Consider the following 18,102-nt stretch of genomic DNA (forward strand, 5'->3'; position numbering starts at 1 on the left):
GAGAGAGAGAGAGAGAGAGAGAGGAGAGACTGTGGGTGTTCATTGATATTGTATTTTGTGATTTTGTATTATGATTTCAAGGTCATCATTCTACAAGACAAATTTCCTGAGAGGTAATGACATTGCCCAAAAAGGGAATTGAGAAGATTGATCCAAAAATATTAATGAAAAATATTTTTGAAGAATAATGTGGCATAACCATCCAGAAAATTGTATATTGTGAGCTAAGCTCAATCATTTACACTCTGCAGTATATAGTAATGTAATCTCAAGAGAACCCTCTTTCCTGAAAGACGGTGTGCCTTTTGCAGGTTAAAAGAAGAACTGGTCTGGACATGTCAATGGCTGGCATAAATTACTGTTTCATTGAAAGAGTGCAATGCCAAGAGTCATGTACTGATAGCCTCAGAGTCATAAATCAACCACACCTGGTGGATGCCAATTTTACATCACTAGTTGGCCTGACAATCATAGTTACACCTGAATGCAGGTCCAGAATAAAGAAATTTGCCTCTGAAACTTGTGCAGAATATCACTGCTATAATGGAGGCCACTGTCTCCAGAAAGGCACCAATTTACGGTAAATTTGAGAGAAATATTATTTTTGCAGTGTAGCTTATCTTTAAAATTTGTGCAAGTTTGTGCTATAGAATAGCAATGTGCAACTAGAAATGATCCTATGATAGTTTTGAAATGTGTCAAGTTTCTATAACATGGAACATAATTCCATTTTCATGGGCAGCTATGTTTTTGCATGCTTACATAAGGAATTTTGTAATGACTATGGATGCATTAATATGTATATGTCTCTGTCTCTAAAGATACATTATAAACTATATCATCTCTTTGATGAAAAATTGTTACAGGTATAAAATGACTTGAGCACACATTTTAAGTAAAAACAAGTTTTAAAAACTGTCTTTTCATTGACACGCAAATAATATCCAATGATAATCTAATTATGAGATATTAATGAAGAGCCATTTCTAACTTTACTGCCTCTTCTTACAGAAAAACTGAATATTGTCTCATGCTGTAGCATTTAATAACTGATATTTGTCTGATGAAGCAAATAGCACATTAATTTGGATTCAGTGAGTAAATTTCCTTCGCCTAGTTCTACATTCTTTATCTTACAGATGTGTATGCCCTGTTGGTTTCAAAGGACCTCGTTGTCAACAGACAGTGAGAAGTTTTCAGACTGGTGGATGGGCTTGGTTTTCTTCACTCCATCCACAAGCTGAAAATCACCTCAGCCTAGAATTCATAACACATAAAGAAGATGGTGTGCTGTTGTACAATGGTCCTTTGTCATTCGCCACTTCAAATAATGTATCAGGTACTGAACAGTTTTGTTGTACTGGCATAAATCAGACTGGTGAAAAGTTATTTTAGGTGTAATAAATTTCTTTTAAAATTCCACAGATTACATTGCATTAGAGATAAGGCAGGGTGAACCCAGACTGTTGATACATATAGATGATAACACAATAGAACTAATCTTGAAAGTAACAAACTATGTAAATGATGGAAAATGGCATCAGGTTGACATATACTGGAACCACAAGGTAATTATAAATTTCAAATACTGTGAAAATGTACAGCGATAAAGTAGTTTTAATTACTGTATCTAATTTATTATCTTTAGATATATTGTACTAAAGTTTACCCATCTATCTACTTCCATTGTTGAAGCATTAGGTAACTTTTCCTCCATCCTAAAACTTGTATCTTCATTGTTTTTACTGTACTAATTGCTTTGCTAATTTATTTTGTTATTATGCTGAAATTTTGCAGCTGTAACGGCAGATACACAATCTGTGTGAATTACATATAACTAAGTCAACTGGAACTCAATCAGCCTCTAAGCTTTATAATAATACTTATTTTGTATAAGGAGTAATTTCAGACCCATCACTAGCTTGTCTTTTGCAGTGTCTCGTGATGAAATTCTGATCTTCAGATCTGTTATGTAATGCTCTTGATTTAGGCCACAAAATTACATGCATTGGATTTTTCATAGTTTCATATATCTCTAGCTATTTATCGGTATTTGATTATTATTCTTCCAATTAGTTATAACTCAGTACCAGATTCATTTTACCAATTGAGAAGAGACCAGTAGACCACTCCACTTTTTTTCTTTTTTTTTTTAAATTATTCAATCAAATTTCATTGGAATTGTGAAAACATCACATAACAGCTTCTATATGGATAACTTCCAAAGATTCTGTCCAGCATTAGGTTCCATGATTATCTCTTGATTAGCTATTTATACAATAAGTAGCTGGCATTTATAGTAGTGAGAATGGAATAGTCAACTTCACTGTTATTGATATTTCATTCAGAAGAGCTGATTGCTTGTGTAAACCAGCATAGAAGTCACTAATATTTCATGAATCACTGTTAGCATTCAGTGCAGTAGTTACCTGAGTGTATAAATCACACAACAAGAAACAATGTTTTTGACAACATATAGGCCTGACCAGGTTTAAAGTTCATCCTTTGAGGTCGATACAGAAGTATTACACTTTCAATATGCCTTCCTTTAGTTTCATTGTCAATAATGATGCAAGGGACTTCATGACACTGTCTTCCATTATGTCTTATGGGTGCTGGTCATCATCTTACCTCATACTGTGATTCTAATATTGTCCATCTCAAGGACCAAATGTAACAGTTGTTAAGGTAATCATCATAAATATTTTAGCTTACAACCAGTAATATTAGAAACATAATCCACAGTAATTCATTTCAGGATTCAACTCCCATCATCTCACTGTCTAAGTTAATAATACATTGGTATATGTGTGGATGGATATGTGTGTGTGTGCGCGAGTGTATATCCGTCCTTTTTTCCCCCTAAGGTAAGTCTTTCCGCTCCCGGGATTGGAATGACTCCTTACCCTCTCCCTTAAAACCCACTTCCTTTCGTCTTTCCCTCTCCTTCCCTCTTTCCTGATGAGGCAACAGTTTGTTGCGAAAGCTTGAATTTTGTGTGTATGTATGTGTCTGTTTGTGTTTCTATTGACCTGCCAGCGCTTTCGTATGGTAAGTCACATCATCTTTGTTTTTAAATATATTTTTCCCACGTGGAATGTTTTCCTCTATTATATTAATAATACATAAAATATACGACATGAAGTCCTCATCTTACTCTAGAAAAATAGCAACACCAGATTCCCTGCTGTTCTAATCCATGTTCCGCACATCCTCCAAAGCATTGCTTCCATAAGGTGATAAATAACCAGTCTTATGAGCCGTGTCTCTCTGCACCACTAGTTCATTAACATCACTTACAGTGAAAATGTCCTTAATTCATTAGACAACAAATTAGAGGCAACTGGCATATTCTGTGACATGTCAAAGGCTTTTGACTGTGTGAATCACAGCATTCTTTTAAGTAAATTAAAATATTATGGCATCACTGGTAGTGCTGCAAAGTGGTTTCAGTCATATCTTATTAACAGAAAGCAAAGGGTGTCATTATGTAACACTTCAGCAGTAGGCAATCAGACATCATCTGACTGGGAAGAAATTACATGTGGTGTTCCCCAAGGTTCTATACTAGGTCCACTACTTTTTCTTGTGTATATTAATGACCTGTCATCTGTTACATTACTAGATGCCAAGTTTGTCTTATTTGCAGATGATACAAACATAGCAATAAATAGTAAATCAAATATAAATTTAGAAAGGGCATCTAATCAATTTTTTACTTACATTAATAAGTAGTTCATAGCCAATTCACAGTCATTAAACTTTGAAAAGACCCACTACATACAGTTCAGAACATCCAAGAGATTTCCTTCTAGAGTGTATAAAATATGATGACATGGAAATAGGAGAAGTTGAGAGTGTAAAATTCTTGGGATTACAACTTGATAATAAATTCAGTTGGGAGCAACATACTAATGAACTGCTAAAGCCCCTAAACAAGTCTGTGTGTGCAATTTGAATTATGTCAGACATAGGAGATATAAATATAAAAAACTGGCATATTTTGCTTATTTTCACTCCATTATGTCATATGGTATCATATTTTGGGGTAACTCCACAAACAGAGAAAAAATGTTCAGAGTACAGAAGCATATAATAAGAGTAACGTGTAGTGTAAAGCCAAGAACATCATGTCGAAACCTGTTCAAAGAATTGGACATACTAACCACAGCTTCTCAGTATATTTATTTCTTGATGAAGTTTGTTGTAAATAATACATCTCTTTTTCCAACTAACTGCTTAGTGCGCAGTATCAATGCAAGGAATAAGAACAATATACTTAAACATTTAAAATCACTTACTCTTGCCCAGGAAGGATTCCAATATTCAGCAACGCATATTTTCTATAAGTTACTGGCAACCATTAAGAGTCTAGTTTCAGACAAGACACAACTTAAACATAATTTAAAAGAATTTTTGGTGGCCAACTCCTTCTATTCCATCCATGAATTTCTCAACAAGTGCAGTAGACCATTTTAATGAAAATTTCTTATACTTTAATTTTTGACAACACTTGGTTGTAACAGCCAAGTAACTACCTACTGTGTGAATGTTGGGTGCATGGAAAGAAGATGTAAGTCTTAAGTCTGTAAATAGTGGAAGTTTAATTTCAAATCTTGTACATAATTTGACTGTTTATTGACTGAGGATTATTAAAATTAATGAAACTCAAATTTTTCTAATTACATTTTTGTAGTGTATTTATCTGACATGTTCCATACTCAGGACGATCCCCTCTTTTGTGGGTCCATGGAATGAATAATTAATCTAATCTAATCTAATCTGTATGGGTCTGCATATGTTGACAAACTAGTGGTGCATGTAGGGGCAGCTGATGTTACCAGTTTTTACCGCCTTATAGAGCAGTGCTGTGGAAGATGTGTGTAACATGGATTTTCAGAGGAGGGACTATGGAGTTGCTGTTTTTAAAGTACGACAAGGTCTTAATGTCCAAATAATTTTATTTGTTCTTATGTTTTGATACTGAGTGCTTTTAAAGTGCATTTTATGTAGAATTAAATTAGACAAGCAGATCATGGGAACTTGACTCCCAAAATGTGTTGCTGTGGATTATGTTCCCAATATTAGTGGTTGTATGCAAAAATATTTATAATTCATATTGTGAGCTGCACTGTCTCTCACTACATTGGTAAATCATGTCTGGACTACCTCTTCAGAAACGTTTGAGCTGTACATGCAACATACTGAAAGAGGCCCAATGCTTTAATACTACATTCACAATACTGCATAGTATTAAAAGATGTTAATAACTTCAGCTCATCTGACATCACTCACCTGGTAAAATTTACAATTTATTTAATATGATTGGGTTTCCATTATAAAAATTGAAGCATTGTGGTTTACATTGCTATATATTTGCAGAACCAGTACCTTCTTAGATACAAGAACTCTTAAAATTTCATTGTAGAATATTCGCCTTCTGCTTGACCACTGCAAATCGGCTGACGTATTGGAAGTGAAAGAAATATCAGTACCCTTCTTCAATAGAACCAGCTGCATGGCTGAAAAAGAACTGCCTCCATTCAGCAGGCAACTCCTTTTAAACAGTCCTCTTCAGATCGGTGGTATTTACTGGAAGTTATTACCTACAGAAATGCGGATGTGGAATGCAAGTCCAAGTCCTGCAAATTTTGATGGCTGTCTGAGCAACCTATTTTACAATGGACAGGTAAGCAAAGTCCAAACAGACCTCTAATATTTTTGTAGTAGATGTTAAAGAATGTAATGAGTATTGTATTTATTCATCACTGATCATTTTATACTATTGTATGGACAAGTTATATTGTTGATGAAGTACACAGTATTGAAATGGATAGTTGAAAAAAATGAAGCCACAGTCACTGTAAAGCAGCTTATAATTTCATTTATTCAGTGACTACTTTCAACAGTACTGTCCCCCGCATCAACATAATGAAGACATACTGCTTTGCTAAGGTGAGCCATGGTCATCATATACCACAAAGCATTGACTATTCTAAAAAGTTTTTGTAAATTAACCTGCATAATTGGCACACTTCAACAACTATGTGAGACTGTTGATTGTTATTGAAGTATGTGCCTTATATAGTTATATTTACAAAACTTGGTATGTTGCTTAATGCTTAACATTGTGTGATAACAGTGGCTCACCCTAGAAAGCCAGTATGACTCTACTTCATTGACCAGGAAATGATAATACTACCAATGCTTATCATATTGGAACATTTTAGTGCTCATGTCTTCTTTTTTTCAAATATTTGGTAACTGCACCTGCCGCACAATATATATTTAATAACTATGTATGAAAATAATAATGTGTATCTTAAACATGTATAAATACATAAAATAAATAAGAGCTCAGTGAGTTGGCCACTGTTTGTAAACAGCTGAAAGCTGTTAGCCCTGTTGATGGGCTTTAGGGTACTGGGGTGGCATTGGGGGACTTGAGACAAATGCTTTGGCCCCTCTGGTGCCTATAGTTTCACTGAAGTCCATAATGTTGCAACACCTTCAGATTGGCCAATCCAGGCTGTTCAACATTCCCCATCAGGTGAATAGTGGTAATGACACAATCCTCTGGGCAGAAGGCAAAAGTGGGTACTGGCCACAAGGCTGTCCGTTCATGCCCTAAAAACAGGTTACACGTATTAGCCACTGCTGAAAGTACTTCTGAGTCTGCATGGGACACCTTTGTCTATTGGGACTGGGGCCAATGTTCCAGAAATATCTGAACAAACACTCACGGTGGGGATGCCTGTCATTGGAAGCTCCATCATTTGCAGATGATGAAGCCACTGAAAAACGTAGTAGTTAGCTCAGAAAGGAACCACTATCCACTCTGTTTGCTTGCTGGGTGTTCAGGTCCGAGATGTGGAGGAGATTGCTTTCATGAAGAGGGCTATCCTCAGTTGTGGGTGGAAGCAGAACTAGCATTTTGGAGCATTATCCCAAAACTGATCATGATCCTCTGATTCAGAGACAAGTGGAAGACTTAAACCAGAACCTCAAATGCTTCTGTGATGTTCGTGGGTGCATATTTCTTGACCTCCACTATTGTGTGAAGAACTGTAGCACTTCCCCTAATAGGTCAGGCATGAACTACTCACAGGAAGCAGCTACTTAGATTAACAGAGTACATGGGCTTAGACATGTGGGTTTTTTATGCTAGAGAAACCCCACCACAAATCCAATATGATACAATGTAATTTCATGCAAGAAAGAACGCTATCCTCATTCAGTTATTTATTAAAGAGAGCAGCATGTATTATGATAGACTGGAGAAAGAAAATGTTTTATTCAGTGTTATTTACCTGCAGGAGCGTCTATGGAAAGATCCCAAAACTCATCTCATTTGTAAAATATTGTAACAGTGCCAAATAGTACTAGACCCAGGAAGGTGAGCAAAGCCAGATTTTAAAAGCAGTAAAATTCTACATTCTGATTGGTATGCATAGCACAAAAATAGATAGAACACTGTTGGTGGAGGCATGTATATAGCTATAAAATATGTGATGATATCTGGTGAGGTTAGTACAGATTTGGGTGAAGATGACTATTAAAGGAGGGTCCAAAATGGTAATCGGAGGTTTTTGTCAAGGCCCCTCCCTTAGCAGCAGAACATTTGTGGGAAAACATGAAGAAGATGCCGTGTAAATTTTCTGATCATGGTGCAGTATTAGAGATTTCAACTAACTATCTATAGGCTCGGAGACTCAAATGGTTAAGCTGGGTAGTAGGGACAGGGAATTAAGTGAAATTCTTCTAAATGCCTTACCAAAACATTACCTTTAGCAGCTACTCAGAGAACTGTCACAAAGACAGCATATTAGATCTCACACCGGAAGTTACCTCTAGATCTGACGATGACTCTCCATCCAAGATAACATGCTGTGTCCTCTCTACCAAAAAGTCCTCAATCCAGTCATAAATTTCACTTGATACCGCTTATGATTATACCTTTGACAATTAGCATGGGTGGAGTACTGAGTCAAATGCTTTTTGGAAATTAAGAAACACTGCATCTACCCAGTTGCCTTGATTCAAAGCTTTCATTATGTCACGTGAGAAAAGTGCGTGTAGGGTTTCACGTGATCAGTGTTTTCGAAATCCATTCTGGTTGGCACTGAGTGGGTCTTTCTGTTCAAGATGCCTCATTAAGTTTGAGCTCAGAATATGTTGCAAGATTCTACAATGAATCTATCTCAAGGATATTGGATGGTAGTTTTGTGGATCACTTATGCTAACCTTCCTGTAGACGAGTGTGACCTATGTCTTTTTCCAAGAACTGGGCAAAGTTTTTTGTTTGAGGGATCTGCAATAGATTATAATTAGAAGATAGGCTACCTCAGCCACAAATTCAGTATAGGATCTGAAAGGAATTCCACCATGACGTGGAGCTTTGTACAATTTTAACAGTTTCAGCTGTTTCTCAACACCACTGACACTAACAATTATTTTATTCATTTTTCAGTTAGACTAGGATTAAATTAAGGTAATTCTCCAGGGTTTTCTTTTGTAAAGGAACACTGGAAAACACAGTTAAGCATTTCAGCTTTTGCTTTGCTGCCCTCAATTTCATTTCCTGTCTCGTTCGCTAGGGAATGAACACTAACTTTGGTCACATCATCAGATGCAGAAGTAACTTTGGGTGTGCCTCAGGGAAGTGTGTTGGGATCCTTGCTGTTCATGTTGTATATTAATGACCTTGCAGACAATATTAGCAGTAAAATCAGACTTTTTCCTGATGATGTAGTTGTCTATAATGAAGTATTACCTGAGAGAAACTGCATAAATATTCCGTCAGATCTTCAGGGTGTATACGACCTGGGACAATCGGGAAATCCGGGAAAAAGCCGGGAACTTTTTCATCCAGGAGAAAATTGAGAAAAACCCGGGAGTTTTTTGGAATCCCGGGAATTTTTCGTTGTTTTAGCTTTCATTAAATTTTTGTAATTTTGACTTTTAAGAATTGATTCCCCCCTGTGAACCATGGACCTTGTCGTTGGTGCGGAGGCTTGTGTGCCTCAGCGATACAGATGGCCGTACTGTAGGTGCAACCACAATGGAGGGGTATCTGTTGACAGGCCAGACAGACGTGTGGTTCCTGAAGAGGGGCAGCAGCCTTTACAGTAGTTGCAGCGGCAACAGTCTGGATGATTGACTGATCTGCCCTTGTAACACTAACTAAAACGGCCTTGCTGTGCTGGTACTGTGAACGGCTGAAAGCAAGGGGAAACTACAGCCATAATTTTTCCCGAGGGCATGCAGCTTTACTGTATGGTTAAATGATGATGGCGTCCTCTTGGGTAAAATATTCCAGAGGTAAAATAGTCTCCCATTTGGATCTCTGGGCGGGGACTACTCAAGAGGACGTCGTTATCAGGAGAAAGAAAACTGGCGTTCTACGGATCGGAGCGTGGAATGTCAGATCCCTTAATCGGGCAGGTAGGTTAGAAAATTTAATAAGGGAAATAGATAGGGTAACGTAAGATATAGTGGGAATTAGTGAAGTTCGGTGGCAGGAGGAACAAGACTTTTGGTCAGGTGAATACAGTGTTATAAATACAAAATCAAATAGGGGTAATGCAGGAGTGGGTTTAATAATAAATAAAAAAATAGGAGTGCGGGTAAGCCACTACAAACAGCATAGTGAATGCATTATTGTGGCCATGATAGACACGAAGCCCACGCCTACTACAGTAGTACAAGTTTATATGCCAACTAGCTCTGCAGATGATGAAGAAATTGATGAAATGTATGATGAGATAAAAGAAATTATTCAGGTAGTGAAGGGAGACGAAAATTTAATAGTCATGGGTGACAGGAATTCAACAGTTGGAAAAGGAAGAGAAGGAAACGTAGTAGGTGAATATGGAATAGGGTGAAGAAATGAAAGAGGAAGCCATCTGGTAGAATTTTGCACAAGGAGTAACTTAATCATAGCTAACACTTGGTTCAAGAAACATGAAAGAAGGTTGTATACATGGAAGAACCCTGGAGATACTAGAAGGTATCAGATAGATTATATAATGGTAAGGCAGAGATTTAGGAACCAGGTTTTAAGTTGTGAGACATTTCCAGGGGCAGATGTGGACTCTGACCACAATCTCTTGGTTATGAACTGTAGATTAAAACTGAAGAAACTGCAAAAAGGTGGCAATTTAAGGAGATGGGACCTGGATAAACTGATTAAACCAGAGGTTGTACAGAGTTTCAGGGAGAGCATAAGGGAACAATTGACAGGAATGGGCGAAAGAAATACAGTAGAAGAAGAATGGGCAACTCTGAGGGATGAAGTAGTGAAGGCAGCAGAAGATCAATTAGGTAAAAAGACGAGGGCTAGTAGAAATCCTTGGGTAACAGAAGAAATATTGAATTTAATTGATGAAAGGAGAAAATATAAAAACACAGTAAATGAAGCAGGCAATAAGGAATACAAACGTCTCAAAAATTCGATCGACAGGAAGTGCAAAATGGCTGAGCAGGGATGGCTAGAGGACAAATGTGAGGATGTAGAGGCTTATCTCATTAGAGGCAAGATAGATACTGTTGTTGTTGTTGTGGTCTTCAGTCCTGAGACTGGTTTGATGCAGCTCTCCATGCTACTCTATCCTGTGCAAGCTTCTTCGTCTCCTAGTACTTACTGCAACCTACATCCTTCTGAATCTGCTTAGTGTATTCATCTCTTGGTCTCCCTCTATGATTTTTACCCTCCACACTGCCCTCCAATGCTAAATTTGTGATCCCTTGATGTCTCATAACACTTCCTACCAACCGGTCCCTTCTTCTTGTCAATTTGTGCCACATACTCTTGTTCTCCCCAATTCTATTCAATACCTCCTCATTAGTTATGTGATCTACCCATCTAATCTTCAGCATTCTTCTGTAGCACCACATTTCGAAAGCTTCTATTCTCTTCTTGTCCAAACTAGTTGTTGTCCATGTTTCACTTCCATACATGGCTACACTCCATACAAATACTTTCAGAACGACTTCCTGACACTTAAATCTATACTCGATGTTAACAAATTTCTCTTCTTCAGAAACGCTTTCCTTGCCATTGCCAGTCTACATTTTATATCCTCTCTACTTCGACCATCATCAGTTATTTTGCTCCCCAAATAGCAAAACTCATTTACTACTTTAAGTGTCTCATTTCCTAATCTAATTCCCTCAGCATCACCCGACATAATTCGACTGCATTCCATTATCCTCGATTTGCTTTTGTTGATGTTCATGTTATATCCTCCTTTCAAGACACTGTCCATTCCATTCAACTGCTCTTCCAAGTCCTTTGCTGTCTCTGACAGTCAACCTCAAAGTTTTTATTTCTTCTCCATGGATTTTAATACCTACTCCGAATTTTTCTTTTGTTTCCTTCACTGCTTGCTCAATATACATATTGAATAACATCGGGGAGAGGCTACAATGTTGTCTACTCCTGGGGCCTTGTTTCGACTCATGTCTTTCAGTGCTCTGCCAAACTCTTCACGCACTATTGTATCTCCCATTTCGTCTTCATCTACATTCTCTTCCATATCCAGAATAGATAGAGACAGATAGATACAGCCTACAGGAAAATTAAAGAGACCTTTGGAGAAAAGAGCGCCACTTGTATGAATATCAAGAGCTCAGATGGAAACCCAGTTCTAAGCAAAGAAGGGAAAGCAGAAAGGTGGAAGGAGTATATAGAGGGTCTATACAAGGGCGATGTACTTGAGGACAATATTATGGAAATGGAAGAGGATGTAGATGAAGATGAAATGGGAGATACGATATTGCGTGAAGACTTTGACAGAGCACTGAAAGACCTGAGTCGAAACAAGGCCCCGGGGGTAGACAACATTCCATTGGATCTACTGACAGCCTTGGGAGAGCCAGTCATGACAAAACTCTATCATCTGGTGAGCAAGATGTATGAGACAGGTGAAATACCCTCAGACTTCAAAAAGAATATAATAATTCCAATCCCAAAGACAGGAGGTGCTGACAGATGTGAAAATTACCGAACTATCAGTTTAATAAGTCACAGCTGCAAAATACTAACGCGAATTCTTTACAGACGAATGGAAAAACTGATAGAAACCAACCTCAGGGGAGATCAATTTGGATTCCATAGAAATGTTGGAACACGTGAGGCAATACTAACCCTACGACTTATCTTAGAAAATAGATTAAGGAAAGGCAAAACTACGTTTCTAGCATTTGTAGACTTAGAGAAAGCTTTTGGCATTGTCGAGTGGAATACTCTCCCTTTCAAATTCTGAAGGTGGCAGGGGTAAAATACAGGGAGTGAAAGGCTATTTACAATTTGTACAGAAACTAGATGGCAGTTATGAGAGTCGAGGGGCATGAAAGGGAAGCAGCGGTTGGGAAGGGAGTGAGACAGGGTTGTAGCCTGTCCCCGATGTTATTCAATCTGTATATTGAGCAAGCAGTAAAGGAAACAAAAGAAAAATTCGGAGTAGGTATTAAAATCCATGGAGAAGAAATAAAAACTTTGAGGTTTACCGATGACATTGTAATTCTGTCAGAGACAGCAAAGGACTTGGAAGAGCAGTTGAACGGAATGGACAGTGTGTTGAAAGGAGGATATAAGATGAACATCAACAATAGCAAATCGAGGATAACGGAATTCAGTCGAATTAAGTCGGGTGATGCTGAGGGAATTAGATTAGGAAATGAGACACTTAAAGTAGTAAAGGAGTTTTGCTATTTGGGGAGCAAAATAACTGATGACGGTCGAAGTAGAGAGGATATAAAATGTAGACTGGTAATGGCAAGGAAAGTGTTTCTGAAGAAGAGAAATTCGTTAACATTGAGTGTAGATTGAAGTGTCAGGAAGTCGTTTCTGAAAGTATTTGTATGGAGTGTAGCCATGTATGGAAGTGAAACGTGGACGATAAATAGTTTGGACAAGAAGAGTATAGAAGCTTTCGAAATGAGGTGCTACAGAAGAATGCTGAAGATTAGATGGGTAGATCACATTACTAATGAGGAGGTATTGAATAGGATTGGAGAGGAGTTTGTGTCACAACTTGACTAGAAGAAGGGACCGGTTGGTAGGACATGTTCTGAGGCATCAAGGGATCACAAATTTAGCATTGGAGGGCAGCGTGGAGGGTAAAAATCGTAGAGGGCGACCAAGAGATGAATACACTAAACAGATTCATAAGAATGTAGGTTGCAGTAGGTACTGGGAGATGAAGAAACTTGCACAGGATAGAGTAGCATGGAGAGCTGCATCAAACTAGTCTCAGGACTGAAGACCACAACAACAACAACAACAAGAATTGATTTTCTAGCAAAGAATGTTACTGCATCCTGCTACTGGAGAATAATACTGCAGCAATAAAATATAAACAAGAGGAAGAAAATAAAACTTTAGTTGCAAAGGAAATGCGCAATTTACAACAACAAAACACCGTGCACGCACAAGTGTTTGCAAATAGCAAAAATATGTCAAAGGCCGTAGGGCGAAGACTATGTAATTCTTCGTAACAATAAACTGCTTGCTATGAGCTTGATGTCTCAACTGTTCACATTAGGTTTGTTTGACCAGTTGCCAGCGGGCTGTTGCGCATGCGCAGTTCACTCACGTATAAGCAGCACCTTCGCCCGCTACCCGCTACTTTTAGTTTGGCTGTTAGCCGTATCCGCAGTAGCAGCAAGCAGCCAGATGCAAACGAGAAAAATTTTTCTCGTGCGCCCTAGCTGCCAGATTCGAGCGTGACCTGTGTTTACGTTAAGTGATTTCGGTGTTTCTCTTCGTGTGCAGCTCCCACGTCAAATGAAAACAAAACGGATTTCTGTGGCCGGGAGCTATCAAGTAAAATAAAATACATTCACATAATTACGGAGGGCAAAAATATATTATTAGTTTCAGTTTTCTGAATAACTGTGTGTCTGTGTTCCTGACACAGTGACTCCAGCCTTAGACCCCGGTGATATTTCAGAGTCGATAGTTACTGGAGCGAACAAATATTTACGTACTTCTTCGGAAATAGCCACTGGCCATCGCGAATGGCAAATAACATGTCAGAAAGTATAACATAATACAGTTGAATATAATAATTATTATCCTCATCATTTCTCAGGAGATTGTCAAAATATGTGAATATATTACAGTAACTGCTAATATTTACAGAATTGATACGCTGTCAGAATAAAACACAGTTACGCACCTTTAATAAATTTATCATACACAGAATACCCGATCTTGACTGTTGCAACCAAGTGCTGTCAAAACTTGGTCTATCAGTCTCTGTTACGATATTCATCTACAGAGTAGAAGGAGGGGTCAATGGAAGCGTCTGATTCCACCCGTGTGCTTCGATGTAAAGGTGTTGTGGTGTGTGAATGTCATTACGGCACGGTGTTTATGAGTTGGTTTTTGTGTGTGTGGGGGGGGGGGGGGGGGGGCTGATCTAGTTTGCAGTGCCGGAATTTGCTGGTGGTAATTAATTTTTTTTTTTTTTTTCTAGCTGTGATGTTTTGTATATTTATGGAGTATTGAATGTGATTTAATTTATGTAGGGATGATTGATTTGTGGACTTTTGGGATTGTGGTTTTATTTTTCGCAGTTGTAGGTGTTGGTTTTTTGGCATCAGTAGCTGTGGTGGACCTGTATAGGTCACCGGAAATGACCGATTCCCATTTTCATAGTTGTACGTGTTGATGTTTTGGCATCGTCATCTGAGCTTGACCTATGTAGGTCAGGGGAAATATCCGATTCCCATTTTCGTTCTTTTAGTTGTGGGTATTGGTGTTTTGGTATGGTCACCTATGGTTGACCTATAGTGTTCAAGGGAAGTGTCCGATTCCTGCAGATTTTTGTTGGTGTAGCAGAATGCTGTATTTTTTTTCTTTCTGTTCTTCATTTTGTGTTTTGGGATCATGGTGTGTGTTTTTTTTACTAGCTTGTCCTCACCCTAAAACCCCAACTTCCCGCAGTTGTCCCGTTGGTTTGATTGTATTTTTGGTGGGAGATGTTATTGTATTATTTGTATGTATCTTCATGTTTGTTGCCATGTGTATGTAGTGACGTCATAGACACACTTAGAATAGGCATATTGAGGATAGGTGGAATCAGACACTTCTGTATCATAAAGTCCTTCAAACACACTGTAAACCGTGCTTTATCTGAAACCAAGTTTTTAATGGTTGCTGGCTTGCTGGCAGTTTATTGAAAATGCATGTTCCTGAATATTGGACCCCTTTTGGGCAAAAGTAAGTGATTTTAGGTCGTTATATAGATTGCTGTTCCTATTTCTAGTACTGATATTATGTATTGAGCTATTGGTTGGAAATACTTGTAACAAATTTCATTAAGGAATAAATATACTAGGAAGCAGTGGTGAGAATACAAAGTTCCTTGAACACGTTCCTACATGATGTTCTTGAATTTATACCACAAACGATTTTTATTACACACTTTTACATCCAATAAACTTTTCTACGTTTGATGAGTTACCGCAGAATATGCTCCCTTATGAAATAATACAGTGAAAAAAATGTGGTATGCCCTTCCCAAATGAATTTATTATCGAGTTGTAGTCCCAGATATGTAACACTGTCAACCTTTTCGATCTGCATGTCTTCATATGCTATAAACATGCTGTAGCTGGAGAAATCGAGCAGTTTCCAAATCTCACATAAAACTTGGATTAGCGTACTCACACTTTTCCCAATATGGCAATCTTTTACAGCACAGGAGTAAACGAATCTGTCTCATTACGTATATTTTTTGTTGTCTTACAAGGCTGTACACTTTTTTTTTTACAGCCTATGTCTTCATTTGTTATAAACATGCTGTAGCTGGAGAAATCGAGCAGTTTCCAAATCTCACATAAAACTTGGGTTAGCGTACTCACACTTTTCCCAATAGGGCTATCTTTTACAGTACTCAGTTTACATGTTACTTCATACTTAAAAACGCATGTTGTTAATATTTTACTTAAACAGTGCTGTGGCGAAGTTCCGCTTACTTGTAGATCTCCTGGTCATGAAAAGTCCTGAATGTTTTGACTCAATTAGCTGGAACTGTGATAACGGTTACTCCAGAATAACCGTTTGGCCCATCTCTATTGACTATAACACGTGTCCTATGATCTGAATAGCTGCTGTCATCGGCTGGCGAGATCTCGTGGCTTGAGATATGACTGGCTTACAAAAGAACATGGCAACCTCAGTTTCAACGCTCCGGAAACTAACGCGCTGTGTTTGGTGCAATTCGAATTTATACTTTCGTAATACGAAAATATGCAGCGTATATGTTGCTGCAAATCAAAGGTCTTTCCAAAACTTCTCTCCTTTTTTTTATTAAAAGTCTCTCCAAAACTTCTCTCCTCCGTCTTTTCTTTTTTTTCCGAGAAGTTCTATGCGATTGTATAAAACGCAAATGATTCAAAGGATTGATAAGTTTTACAGTTCCGAGGAAAAATCCACGGAATACCTACTGCCACCTAGCACAGAAAAAGCGTATTTTCGCCTGGGAAAGAGCATATTTTTTAAACGGGATATCCAGGAGAAATCCGGGATTTTTTTTTCTTTGTCCCCGTATACACCCTGATCTTGATAAGCTCCCTATGTGATGCAGAGATCAGCAACTTGCATCAGAAATGTAAAATTTTGCACTTCACAAAACAAAAAAACATAATATCTTATGACTATAATATCAGTGAGTCACTGTTGGAATTGGGCAACTCACATAAATATCTAGGTGTAACACTTTGTAGGGATATGAAATGGAATAATCACAGAGGCTCAGTCATAGGTAATATGAAGGAGATTGCTTACAAATCGCTTGTGCGGCTGGTTTTAGAATATTGCTCAAGTGTTTGGCACCTGTATAAGATAGGACTAACAGTGGCTATTGAATGTATATAGAGAAGCACAGCATGAATGGCCAAAGTTTGTTTGATTGGTGGGAGAGTGTCATAGGGATTCTGAAGGAACTGAATTGTAAGACTCTTGAACATAGATGTAAACTGCCCCAGAAAAGTCTGTTAACAAAGTTTCAAGCAACGGCTTTAAATGATGACTCTAGGAATATACGACAACCCCTTATGGTCACTTAAATGGGAATCATGAGGTTAAGATAAGAATAATTACTGCATGCACAGAGGCATTAAAATAATCATTCTTCCCACATCCCATTAGTGAATGGAACAAGAAGAAACCATAATAACTGGTACAATGGGACGTACCCTCTACCATGCATCTCACAATGGTTTGCAGAATTTAGATGTAGATCTCCTGGTCATGAAAAGTCCTGAATGTTTTGACTCAATTAGCTTAAAACAGGCAATCAGTGATCATAAGCTCATTACAGCATCACTGAGTATGACTGTAAATAAGATGCAAGGAAAGTCAGAATGTTATTTGCTGCTTTGTAAGACTGATGAAAAAGAAATTTCAGGTTACTTGACTGATGAACGTGAAAAATGCATCTTGAGGACTGAAAATTTTGAGCCTCAGTGGACAAAGTTCAAGAGTAATAGACATTACAGAGGTATGTGCTGAGCGTTGTTGTAGTTCAACAACTGTGTTAGAAAGCTGCTACAGGACCGATGGCCTTTGTAGTTTGGTCCCTTCAACCCCCACAAACCAACCAAAGCTGCAACAAAGGCAGCATATTGAAACATATCCAAAACCTGACAGACAAACAAAAATGGAGTGAAACCAAAATTAGCCTAAGGAGAACCATGTGTGAGGGATTCATCAAATTCAGAAGTAAAATTCCATATATTGACTTGACAGAAAATCTTAAGTAGTTTTTGTCCTGTTTTCAATCAATAAATGTATCAATGTCATCTGTTCAGACACCCTGTGACAATAATGGCATCAAAATGCAGAATGACAGAGAGAAGACTGAAATTCTAAATTCCTTTTACGAAAACTGTTCACTGAGGGAGATTCCACCTTGGATGTGAAAACCCACCATGTTATCATTCATTTTGTACTGGTGCCGTTACTGTGGCTACCACAACATTTCAAGAGGCATTGCTATTCAGCTCTCCTGCATAGGTGCCAAATGGCGTAGAACTGGCCGTCAGGCAACAGCGCACTCAAACAGCAGAAGACCACACCGCCTCAGATCC

At 38.1% G+C, this 18,102-nt stretch overlaps 1 protein-coding gene across 1 annotated transcript in view; it reads left to right on the top strand.

Moving 5' to 3' along the window:
* Positions 1 to 18,102, top strand: part of LOC126416950 (neural-cadherin-like) — a 154,475-nt gene that overhangs the window by 124,764 nt on the left and 11,609 nt on the right. The window contains exons 14-17 of the mRNA XM_050084830.1: positions 82 to 113; positions 1,140 to 1,339; positions 1,426 to 1,568; positions 5,429 to 5,689. Of these exons, the coding sequence (XP_049940787.1) occupies positions 82 to 113; positions 1,140 to 1,339; positions 1,426 to 1,568; positions 5,429 to 5,689 (636 nt within the window). The remainder of the gene's footprint in view (positions 1 to 81; positions 114 to 1,139; positions 1,340 to 1,425; positions 1,569 to 5,428; positions 5,690 to 18,102) is intronic.

The sequence above is a fragment of the Schistocerca serialis genome, chromosome 8 (genome assembly GCF_023864345.2).
Source record: "Schistocerca serialis cubense isolate TAMUIC-IGC-003099 chromosome 8, iqSchSeri2.2, whole genome shotgun sequence".
In the NCBI taxonomy this organism is placed as follows: Eukaryota; Metazoa; Arthropoda; class Insecta; order Orthoptera; family Acrididae; genus Schistocerca; species Schistocerca serialis.